Source organism: Leuciscus leuciscus (genome assembly GCF_965113295.1).
Source record: "Leuciscus leuciscus genome assembly, chromosome: 10".
Classification (NCBI taxonomy): domain Eukaryota; kingdom Metazoa; phylum Chordata; class Actinopteri; order Cypriniformes; family Leuciscidae; genus Leuciscus; species Leuciscus leuciscus.
Window position 1 is genome coordinate 10720506 of NC_138734.1, and position 12675 is coordinate 10733180.

A 12675-nucleotide genomic window follows, 5' to 3' on the forward strand; every position below is an offset into this window, starting at 1 on the left:
AGTCGCCTGAGCTTAGGAGGGGACTGAGAAATGTGTAAGACATGGAGGTGAGTGACGCGCGCGACCGAGACGCGGGGTAGCTTTCTTATAACGTAAAGGAAGCTAGCCGTGACCGTCCACTTCTGACATCCCTTGTGAGCGGCGCCTGTTTGCGCGGCTCGAACAGAGAGGGAGAGCGCGGGAAGGAGCGAGCGTCATTATGTTTTGCGTCAGCGTTTGTTTGCAGGCGTGCGTGTATAAAAAACAGGCTCGTTTACTGCAATATATGTATTTCCAGTCGCCTGAGCTTAGGAGGGGACTGAGAAATGTGTAAGAAATGGAGGTGAGTGACGCGCGCGACCGAGACGCGGGGTAGCTTTCTTATAACGTAAAGGAAGCTAGCCCGTGACCGTCCACTTCTGACATCCCTTGTGAGCGGCGCCTGTTTGCGCGGCTCGAACAGAGAGGGAGAGCGCGGGAAGGAGCGAGCGTCATTATGTTTTGCGTCAGCGTTTGTTTGCAGGCGTGCGTGTATAAAAAACAGGCTCGTTTACTGCAATATATGTATTTCCAGTCGCCTGAGCTTAGGAGGGGACTGAGAAATCTGTGAGAATGGAGGTTAGTCCGACCTGGGTGGGGCTAAACACTCGTCTCTCCTTTCGCCAGTGACGGGGGGGGGGGGGGGGGGTAGCTTTCTTGTAACATAAAGGAAGCTATAGCCCGAGACCGTCCGTTTCTGACATCCCTTGTGAGCGGCGCCGTTTGCGCGGCTTGACAGAGGGGGGTAAGCAGCTGTCTATGATAGCAGCGTTGTCTGCTTCATCCCCTGAGGCGACGGCAGTGCGGGCGAAAGCCGGCCGCTGCGCGTCGGGAGGTGGGGGGGAGAAGGAGATAGCGAGGCTCGCGGGAGGGGCTCCGGCGAGCGCTCAGCTACTGCATCCGGGTCCGGAGGCAGGAGGAGGGTCCAACAAGGCGAGTCGAGCCCGCAGGGTCGACATCGGCATCTCCTCGGAGGGGGAGCGAGGCATTTGCAACAACGCTCTTTTAGATGCAGTGTGTCGCGGGGCGAACACACAAACACACACAACACAGAGCAAAGAAGGATATAATCCGCCGGATAGCGGAGCAGGCAGGGAAGGCTGAAGGCGGCGAAGACGGCCGGCTTCTTCAGGCTGATATCCTCGGCGCCTGGTCGCTTGTTTCAACGGCGGCGGCTTCCTCAGAGTCCAGCGATGCGGAGAGCGTCGCTGAAGAGACAGAAATCAGTGAAGCAGCCTCTGAGCCTTGCTTGTATACGCTAAGCCACACCCCCTCTTTCGCGGGCTGTGACGCATGAGGCGCGCCAAGCGCGCTCATTGGACGTCACGTCACGTCTAAGGCTCAGCGATAGGCTGCTGCAGTTGCCGCAGGGCAGCCAATGGGCACGCTAGTAAGCCTGCCCTAGGTCTGCGTGCTGCTGCACTGCGTTGACAAAATTATAAAAATTAAGGATAATTTTTTGGCTTCAGATCTCGAGAAAAGATGACTTTCCCGTAGCGTAAGCTAACTTACGCAATACGAGAGAACCTCTCGAAAGAGAACCGGGTTCTGTACATGGCAGACAGGGGAGCGCGGTCGAAAGCCGGGCGATAAAGGTCGGTAAACGGAATCAGTCAGGAATGGATACATCCACAAATCCAGAGGAGCAAAGAAACTAAATAGCAGACAAATCAAAGGAAAAACTAAACGGGTGTGCAAGCGGTTACCAAACTTTTTTTTTTCTCTGTGAGTTTCCAAAAAAGGAAAAAACATTAACGTGCAACAAGTCTATGCGCTTAAGTCGCTGTCTGTTTGGTTTCCATGGTGACGCGTCATTGCTTGTTACGTGACACACCGCAGCCACAACAGCGCTGAATGAATGTTGATCTGCTTTTATGTCATTTTTCCTTTTTTACATTTGTTAGCTATGGCATGAAATATCTGATATTCCGATTGTCAAATATATGCAACGCAATATATATATATAACGCAAAGTATTGCAAGAAAAAGGCTAAATGAATGGGATCTTAAGACAATTTTTTAAATATTCGACGGGCCGGATTAAACAGCCTTAATGGATTCATAGATTAAGTATGTGGGCCGTAGTTTGCCCACCCCTGCTCTAGTCACTCTGACAGTCTGTAATAAAAGGAAATAGATGTTATACAGTGTCTCATCATAAATATCACTCTGTCTTTAGAAAATAAAAATATAAACTAGTTTATATATGATTGGTCTTTCATCATAATTTACTGATAAACTGGAGACTGGCTTGTCTGTGTATTGAACAAAGACTTCTGACATCTATCTTTAAAATTGAACACATAACAGAATCTATAGTTTAATGTAAAATTAGGTAAATGCATCGACTGTTTGAATTTTTTTATTTTTTTTATTTAATTAATCAGTCAGTCTCATAAAGTAGGCTTACTTTGTCAGCCCTAAATGCATTAATTGGTTGATCCTTGCTTTTAGGGAGCTCTACATCAATGGCAATGAGCTGCAATGTGGGGGTGCCATTGAGCTGCTGAGACCTGTGGCTGAAAACAGCCGAAAAATGGCCACATCCATCACAGGTGTGTATGTGAGTTCATCAACTCTCACCTAATTAATTCAATAGTACAGATGTATTTCGTCAGTGGTGAAATATCTGAGAAGTGAAAGGCTATATTCTGGTGATTTTCCGATTGGACGATGTCTGTTGGTGCAGTGTGAATTGGTCTTAAAAAGATCAAGATAAGACTTCAAGATAAGGTTTCTCTGTTTTTCTAAACCTCAGGGTTCTGCATGAGTGGGATACATGCATGCAGTGTGTCATGTTATGCAATGGAATGTGTCAAGTAACTAAATTATTAGAATGATCTCCTCATCATTCTTTTTTTCTCAACTTACTAGTAGACAATAAAGGGTGTAAAGTAACCTCATTTTGTGCAAAGTAATGTCATTCACTGGTTTCCTCCTTTCAGACGAGACAGAGTTGATCTCCCAAATGAGCAATACGTCTTCCAGCCAAAAGAAAGCAAAGAACAAAGGTACTACTCATTTTCTCTTCCTCAGAAAAACATATCAGGAGCCTCATAAAGCCTGAAACATATATATTAGATTATTTAGCTATGTCCAAACATAAACATATTCATACAGCTTTAAAATAATAATAAAACAAAAACCTAACTAAACTGTCTCCACATACTCACAGAGTTATCACTAAGAGCTCTGATGGGATCTTGGTTTCCCTCGTGTTAAACAGCACAACACCCCTATTGAAACCACCTGAACAAATATTCTCGCTTAGGACTCCTGTTACAGCACCTTGACAACACAACACATCCACAGACAATGTGGAGGAGAAACAGGACATGTTACAACTGTATTGGACACACATGCTTGTACAGTCCTAGGCAGATATACACCAAACTCTTTTAATCAAAGCAACTTATTTTTGTGACTTTTTGTATATAAGAAGGAACAGAGTAGTACATGAAGATTCGTGGCTCTTTCTGAGGGATTGGGGCCATTTCTTTTCCATTTGTGTCTCATGACAATATTGATATAATTAACATGAAAAAACGAATAGTAGATAAGGGTCTAATTCTAGCGATTCACATGAAAGATAATCCAAGAAGATAAGTCATAAAAAATAAATAAAAAAAACACACACCAGCTTTGCATACATGCATAGACAATAACTGACAGAAAGCATTAGATACGACATTGTATACAGTAAATATATTGGGTGAGAGAGCATGGATACATAGGATGTTAACTAACTGAACAAATGAGAACATACATAGGCTGTGTCCGAAATCACCCTGTATAAAACTATAGCTTTAAATAGGGTACTATTTGAGGGGACATTTGTAATGGTGTCTTGAACCATAGTGGACTTTTAAAAAGTTTACATTTAAATGTTGGTGCAGTCTTTGGTGGGTCCTCCTACTTTCTATGGCGATTACTGCCATTTACATGGATTACGTTTTTTCTTTAGCTGTAACCATTCAAATCAGCTGTAACCTTTCAAATTAAAGTGAGACCAGCTTCACTCATCAACACAAACCACAAGTTCAGTTATGGCCTCCCTTTGACAACATGATCGGTTTATGTGTGTGAAAACATTTTCATAACATAACCTCTTAATGAAAACAAAACCACGCACGTGTACGGGCACTTAAAAATTACATATGACAAATGTTTTCACACACATAAATCGATCATGTTGTCAAAGGGAGGCCATAACTGAACTTGTTGATGAGTGAAGCTGGTCTCACACTCTGGTTGCCAAATTCTCAGTGTGACCAATGGCAGTTCGCCGTTTCCTCAAAAACCTTCCCTCTCTGTAGACCAGGGGTCTCCAAGCTTTTTTCATTTGAGAGCTACTTTTTAAAAATGAAAGTGGCCGAGAGCTACTCATGTAATACATTACTTAAATATCTTAAATAATGTCTCATAACATCATATTAACAACTATCCAAACTGTTTTAGACCTAAAAGAGTTTTTGTAGGCCTATATATGTTACCCTTAAATGTCAGAGAAAAGAACAGAATCAGAGATAAAAAAAAGTTATAGAAATTTGTACTTTGCATATTAAAGTTGATTTTAGTTGATCATAACTAGAAATGAAAGGGCATGAACATTTCATTACATGGTTAAAGTGACCAAAATGATCACGGTTATCACAGAATCCTGTTTAAAAAGTACTAATACTACACAATGAAATCAATTCACCAAGTTTTATGTCGAAAACCAGCAAATAACAAATAAAATTAGCATCAATATTCACTTTTTGTTTAAATAAACATTAAAATCATAACATTAAAAAGTATGGCAAGATTTTAAAGTAGTGTCTTGCAACATGTTATCTACTAACATGTACAAGTTCAAAAAAAGTTTTGACAAAAAAGGTTTTTATAAAAAGATAAACCTCACATATTTCAGCCTTTAAATAACTTTTTATAAAAAGAATGATTCAAAAAAGATAAACTACTGACATTTACATGTACAATGCATATTATCTTATCTTTTATTATTAATAGTAAAATTCGGTCCGATTTTCCCGTGGCGATTGTCGTTGCTATGCAACCATGCACTGCGCTCTCCACAACGACAAAGAAGTTTTAGGCCCAATCCCAATTCTATTTTATACCCCTTCGCCTACCCCTAACCCTTCGCCTACCCCTTACCCTTGCCCCGTGAAACAGAGTGGCAAGGCGTAGGGGTGAAAATATTCCCCTAAGAAATGGGTCACCACTACTACCCCGTTACACGTCATTATACGTTGTCGCTAGCGCCTACGTCACAGGAGATGCGCCAATGTTTATCACAAACTTCCAAGATGCCGTCATCAGCTGTAGTCATCTCATTTGCGTGGGTTACAGTTATTTTTTTGCATTTTTCTACTGAAGTTCGCAGAAAACAACGGAGATGACGACATCTTCGACGCCTAAGTATTTTTGGACTTCAGGAAACGTTGCTCGTTGTCAGTGCGAAAACGAATGAGCCTCCGGGTTCATAGCAGACGTACGGTAAAAGATAAGCCAATTCCCTGCCGCAATTACATTCACCAGTTATCAGACATGAAAATATGTTGCGGGACTATCGTTAGCGAACTTCAGCGATTTTTTTTGCAAACGTTTCTTACAAGAACATGACCGTAAATATGAACACAAGATTGAATGTGACAAAAAAAATGATTATTGGCAGCCATGTAGCCGCTGTATGCAGGTACATTTCTCATACCCCTTCGTTTGAGGTGTGGTCCCGAAAAATCTTAGTTTCAAGGGCTATCTGGCCCTTCCCCCTACCCCTCTAACCAAAAGAGAATCGAGACAACCCTACCCCTTCACGGGAACGCGCAAAACGGAGGGGTAGGGGCAAGGGTTGAATTGGGATTGAGCCTTAGTAGCTAATGGATTTCCACCACCGAAAAACGCTTGCTGTAGTTTTGCTACAAGATTTATTTACGGAGAAGATAAAAACACCCGTAGTGTTTGGGTGCACCCCCATCCTTCATGTTGACTGAGTTTTCAATGTTGTTATGGAAAGGGTGAAGCTGATTGGTTGGTTCTTGTCACATGACTGACAGCGTTTGTGGCATTCTGAAAAGTTGAGATTTTTTCATCTCGCTGCGCCTGGAAAAAATTAACGCTGTTGACCAACGAGAGAACTAACGGACAGACAGCCTCTGCCACTGTGTGTGTTTAAATTTACAGGCCTCTCAGTCGGAGTTAATTAATCTAGTTTTCTAGTTTAATTATATTTTCTTGTTTATGCACTGTGTTATTATAAAATTGAATTGCATCTCTTGATAAATGGGAGGAGGTAGTGAGTCATGTCAATTTGATGGATGCCAGATTAGTCTCAGCTGTTGATGACATGTTGTTGTGGTTAGGAAAGAAGACGAAGAAGAAAAGAGGAAAAACAAAGAGGTGTCCTGGTGCTGCAGGGGGTCCGTGGCTGGAGAAGCTGCACATGTTTGATAACTCCATTGATCACTCAGGAAAGGAGGGACCAAATCAACTAACTCAATTCTTGGAGCTCCTTTGCATGTGAGTGTACATGACTCTGTATATACAGTTGAGTATATTGTTCAAAATGTCATCTGTCTTTTCTTGGCAACTGGAATTGTCAACACAGATGATGTACTTTTGACCATAAAAGATGCGTTTAAAATGTGTTGACAGGCTAACGCTACTGTAAGCAATGCTAACTTGCACCAGATAAAGCTACTGCTGTAACATGTATGTTCTGTGTTCCCTCCTTCATTTTGTTTTTGTTTTTGTCCTGTGACCTGGTTTTCCTCTGTTTAATTAGTCATTATATTCACCTGTGTCTTTTTAATTAACTCTTTAGTTCATTTTCTTTGTTCATGCTTATAAGCCTTAAGTGTTTGTCGGTTCTCGTTAGCGTGTGTGATTTTCTCCTACATTTGTTCCTGTTTCCAGAATATTGTTATTAAAGTCTATCTCCTAGTATTGTTCCTCGTCTTTGTGTGTTTCGATACCACGTTCCGTAACAGAAGAACTGACCCAAAACCGATCAGCATGGCTTCACCTGCTGTGTTGCTGCTTTGCTTGAAGCAGGAGCAGAAGAGCCTCGAGGCCCACTCATCTGGATTCCGGCGAGCCTCACGCACTATCCAGACCACTCCCTGTGCGCTTTTTATTTGGCCAGTTTGAACGAGCACACAAAGGCGCGCTTTGGGTCCTCGAAGATCATTCACTGAGTTCATTGAGTGGGTGTTGGTGAACTGCGGTTCAGCCTACATCATCGGCCCCAATGAGGATGACATCGTCACCAACCCCACTCTGAACACACCGCCAGAGACTAGCCATCCACCACCGACCGCGACTGGCATGATGGAGTTGCCTGTGGTCACTGCAGACCGGCCCGCCGCGATGGACGAGTCCGAACCAGAGAAGAGGTCAGAAGGAGTCATCACCCCGGGGCCTGTACCATTGCTGGAGTCTGACCAGGTGCGTGAGCCGGCAAGGTCGTGCATCGCTGAGGGAGGGCTTGGTGGAAAGTCCCACCCCCTACCCCACCGCTGTGGATAAGATGTTAATTGCCTCTGGTACTTATTTTGAAGAATTAATGGATTTTTTTGGTGATATCATTCCCAGTTTCTCCAGTGTTCACTGTATCTCCAGTGTTATCCAGTGTTTCCTGTATATCCAACGCCCTCTGTATCTTCAGATTTCCCACCCAGCCTCCCTCTCCAACCTCTTCAAATAGCCTGTGCCTCAGCCCTGCCTCCGCTCATCTCCCACTTACTTCGAGGATCTGCCAAGTGTCTTCAGGCCACCAGTTCCACCAAGCCTCGAGGATCCCCTGGCTCCACCTTCAGCCTCTGGGCCCATCGCTCCACCTCAGCCTGTTGACACTTCGGCTACACCTTGGCTCCTCCCTCCCTCAGCTCCACCGGAAACCATTGGTCATACCGCTCCACCAGGCTCCCTCGTCCCTCTGGCTTCTCCTTGGCGTGTCCTGCCTCTGCCTTTGTCCTCTGTCCCTCCAACTCTGCATCAGTCCTCTGGTCCACTCGGATGCTCGCCGCCGCAGATCCACCTTGGTCTCCAGTACCATCGGTGTTGCGTGGGCTCTTCGGCCTGTCAGCTCCACCAGTGTCTCCATCATCGGTGACTGCATCTTCGCCAGGGGTCTTCCATCAAGTCGTCTCCACCATAGCTCCTTAAAGTCTATCTCCTAGTATTATTCATTGTCTTTGTTTTTTCGATACCACATTCCGTAACAACTTCACTGTAAAAATTTATTTTCTTACTCAGTATTTTTGTCGGTTTCCAATACAAATATCTGAACATTCTTAACTCAAGATATATTTACCTGAAAATAAAAATGTAAAAAAGTTTGATGCTATAAAAATAAAACGAAAAATGTTGTAAGAAAAGCACGTTTTCCCCCTCACCCCATTTGCAGATATTCTTTTCTCAATTTAAGCATACAATCACTTTTATTTTGATACATTTAGAAAACATGCAACACAACTTCTCGTCCAGGCCCTGGTCATATCTAGGCTTGACTACTGCAATGCCCTTCTGGCTGGACTTCCAGCATGTGCAATCAAACCCCTACAGATGATTCAGAATGCTGCAGCTCGTCTTGTCTTCAACGAGCCCAAAAGGGCCCACGTCACTCCTCTGTTCATCTCTCTACACTGGCTACCTCTCGCTGCTCGCATCAAGTTCAAGGCATTGACGCTTGCTTACAGATCCATCACAGGCTCAGCTCCCTCCTACTTTCACTCACTCCTACGAGTCTACATCCCTACCAGACACCTACGATCGGTCAACGAGCGACGTCTCGTGGTTCCATCACAGAAAGCCACAAAATCACTTTCCAGAACATTCTCATTCACAGTTCCATGCTGGTGGAACGCTCTCCCCACCCTCATCCGGAATGCAGAATCCCTGACAACATTCAAAAGACAGCTAAAAACCCATCTCTTCCGTGAGCACTTAACCTCATAAATAAAAAAAAATAAATAAAAAATAAAAATAAAAAAAAAAACGATGTTTTTCCCTTTGAAACATCACTTATCAGGCTTATGCTACTCTGAATAATACCTGAACTTCGTATTTTCAGCACTTCTTGTGTTGTTGTTGTTTTTTGCCTCTTTATGATGACTCGCTTAAATTAGTCCTAATTTGTAAGTCGCTTTGGATAAAAGCGTCTGCTAAATGACTAAATGTAAATGTAAAACAAGACTTTTTTTTACATCTTGCTTCTCAAGTAAATGTATCTTTCAGTAACACTTTAGAATAGTTCTGTCATTGAAAAAAAGTAGTCAGTGATTAGCTAAAAGTGAACTACCAAATTCAACTGAGCGCTATTTCTTACTAATTCGGTAATCAGAGTTTCTTGTTAGTAAGTAGTAATTGCTATAATGTTAATATTGCGTTACTAATTTGTTCCTGTGTATTCATTCATTAATGACGGAAGAGTATTCTAAAGTGTTACCTATCTTTCTTCATTTAAGAATGTTAAGATATTTGTACTGGAAAACAAGACAAGACACACGTACTTGACACACATACTTGACCTGCATGCTGCTGTCTTTACTATTGGGCTCTTAATTTGCATTAATTTGCTCTTAATTTTGCTCTTAAAATATATTTGTAATAATTACACATTTGCAATTAAAGTTGCAATTTCAGCATATTTAAAATATTTTTACTTAATATTATTGAATACACTACAGAGAAATTATAATCAAGTGTTTTACATGTGGTTTAGTATGTTTATCAACACATCAAAATAAATGTACTTCTTTAAAGCATGACAAAAGGTTGTTAAAACAGTGATTTCTGTTTTAAGTCACATCTACATATACTAGTTTCTGGACTGATACGGATGCGTGTAATTTGTTTAATGATAAGTATGATCATAGTAGCCATTAAAAAATAAAGCATTTCCCTTCTCACTCTCAACAAATCCAATAAACATGATTTTTAGTGAACAGAACGTTTTCACAGTAGTCTTAAACAAGGCAAATCATGCATTACTGGTTATTAATTTTTCCCCCTGAGGTCAGTGAACAGACTTTTGGCATTGCCATCTGAGCAGCAAAACACAGTTTTACACTGTTTTACACTAGCATCTGCAACATGTATGCAGGTCTTATTTATTTGAACATCCATATGAACAGATTACAGCGCTTTCAGCTGCACAGCAGAACCAAAATTGCAAGTTAAGTTTTGCTCATCACATGCAGAACTCAGAAAACACAGTCCAAATACACACCCATTGTTTGAAGAAATACGCCTGTTGAACTTGATACAAGTTCCACATGTTGTGACAGGCACACAAACAGCAGTTTCTACTCAGTAAATCTGACTGTATCCAGATGATTTAGATGAAGATGAAGTAGTTTATAGCTTCACTTTGGTGTTCTGAGTAATTACCGTTTAGATTTGAGTGTGGTTCCCTTTCTCATGTAAATTGTATAATTTATGACCATTATCATATCACATCGGAAATATTCAATAACCCAAAATGTAATATATATATTTTTTGTAGGCTATAGAACAGCAGTTTGGTTGCACAGCAGAAAAGCACAATAGGAGGCTGCTGTTGTAGTTACGCTGCTACTTTGCTTGTACAACAGGAAGGACCAGAGAGACGGCGGAAAATGATCATGAACAACTAAACTATGATTGTTTTTGGCGCAAAACAACATTGGCTAACATTATAAGTGAAACAGAAACTGATTTCTTTGGCGACTCACCAAATATTCTTAACTAATAAAATACCTTCTGTTGGCATTTGCAATTAAAATACAGCTGTTACTGTTTCTCAACATGTTTGTATTAATTGTTTTGTTAGATGGTAGATTTAAGTTTGGATTGGCCACAGTGAGAGAATACTTTTACCATAAGTATGCAGAACAGTTGATCCTATAACGCATCAAACTCAACTGTACATATGTCTATAAATGTCTTTCAGTCTAGTAAAGTTCTCCAGTCACCTGACCGAACTGGACCTTGGTGAGAATCACATCGGAGAGGATGGTGGGAAAGTGCTTTTAGAGGCCCTGAGAGAGAGACAAACAGGTGTGAACTTTAATATGATGGAAATATGACTCTAGAGGTGACCTCATGAAAAGATTTTAGGTGACGTACTTACTTAAAAGTAACAATAATAGAATATATTAATAATGTATATATACTAATGTTCTCAAAACGTTAGCACAAAAACATTGTCTATACATCATTCATGGAATGTTCGTCAAACATTTTTAAATGTTAGTTTGTTTCAGAGAACATTCAAAAGTAACATTCTTGTAATACTTGCTAAATGAAATGTTCACATAATCCAGAGAGCATTCAGAAATAATGTTTTCATAGTCTTAGAACATATTTTTGTTAGCTGGGTTCTTTCTCATGAGAGCTACATTAGACAGGAAAGCTATTGCAAATTAATGACTTCAATTTAGGTCTGTTCCTCACACAAACTATGGCTTTTATGGATTGAGAAGCCTTGATAAAACTCTGGATATGTGCTGGTAGTGGATGACAGTTTGGTAAAATGAGATTGTTAATCATTTTCCCATCTCCTTGACAGCTAAACTATCTAACTTTCTGTCCACAGAAACATTCAGTGCCATTTTGAAAAGCGCAAAGGAACTTAAATCTGGGAAAAAGAGAAGAAAGACAAAGGTGCGGTAAGATATTGTGATGCTGAAAATGTACAGTGGCCCTAAAAAGGATTTGGTAATGCCTGTATAAATGTGTAAACAAATGATGCTAGAGCTTTTCTCGGAACTATCTCTTTATTTTTGCAACACTTTTTTAGTCATAAGGCTTCAAATAATTTTTGGGGACTCTGTAATTTGCTTGAAATGTCATCAATTTAAATTAATTCATCACTCTCAGAAAAAAAGGTACAAAAGCTGTCACTGTTGCGGTACCTTTTCAAAAGGTACACCTTTGTACCTAAAGAGTGCATATAAGTCCCTCAAAGGTACATATTGGTACCAAACGTGTACATATTAGTACCTGGCTCGTTTCCACTGAGCAGTACAGTACGGTACGGTACAGTACGGTACGGTTCGGGTCTGTTAACCATGATCTGGCTAGCGTTTCCACTGCCAACAGTACCCTTACTTGATGGGCGTGGTGTTTCGATCGACGTCATTTTCGCGCGAAGAAGAACATAGTAAACTACAATGGATGACATATACAGCAGATCTTGTTCTTGCTCCTCGACATGTTTGTCACAAGAAGACAAGCGCCGACATTAGGCTTTTCTCAATATTAAGTACGCAAAGTTTGTACTTGCCATGTGCGACTCCTACATGCAAATGGTACAGCGCGTTCTTAAAAGGTCACTCAGCTCGCTCTGCTACTCCGGTTATCTCTGTTACTCTGTATGTACATTTTAAGCAACAATAAAACGAAATATGTTATAAAACACTACTCTGCCTCTTTTCGTTTTCATTTAAATAAATTAAACATTATAGGGACACAAATGTGGTTCATGAACAACGCATATTGACTGCACGTTATACGTTATTCTATTTAACGTTATAACAAAACGAAATTTAAAACACAACCCTAACGTTACCTCTTTTCGTTTAAATAATAAAAAAAATTACACATATTACAGGCAATATATGCATTTGTACAAATGTTGCAATAAACATCAGTGATAATCTTGTTATAAGA

The 12675-nt window shown here is 41.0% G+C and overlaps 1 protein-coding gene across 1 annotated transcript in view; it reads left to right on the plus strand.

The window, feature by feature from the left end:
• The window catches only part of LOC309508433 (uncharacterized protein), a 33812-nt gene extending 22550 nt beyond the window's left edge, over positions 1 to 11262 (plus strand). Inside the window, exons 5-8 of the mRNA XM_082183070.1 lie at positions 2477 to 2573; positions 2964 to 3029; positions 6384 to 6540; positions 10955 to 11262. Coding sequence (XP_082039196.1) covers positions 2477 to 2573; positions 2964 to 3029; positions 6384 to 6540; positions 10955 to 11090 — 456 coding nt within the window. The 3' untranslated portion in view covers positions 11091 to 11262. The remainder of the gene's footprint in view (positions 1 to 2476; positions 2574 to 2963; positions 3030 to 6383; positions 6541 to 10954) is intronic.
• Positions 11263 to 12675: the final 1413 nt, after the last annotated feature.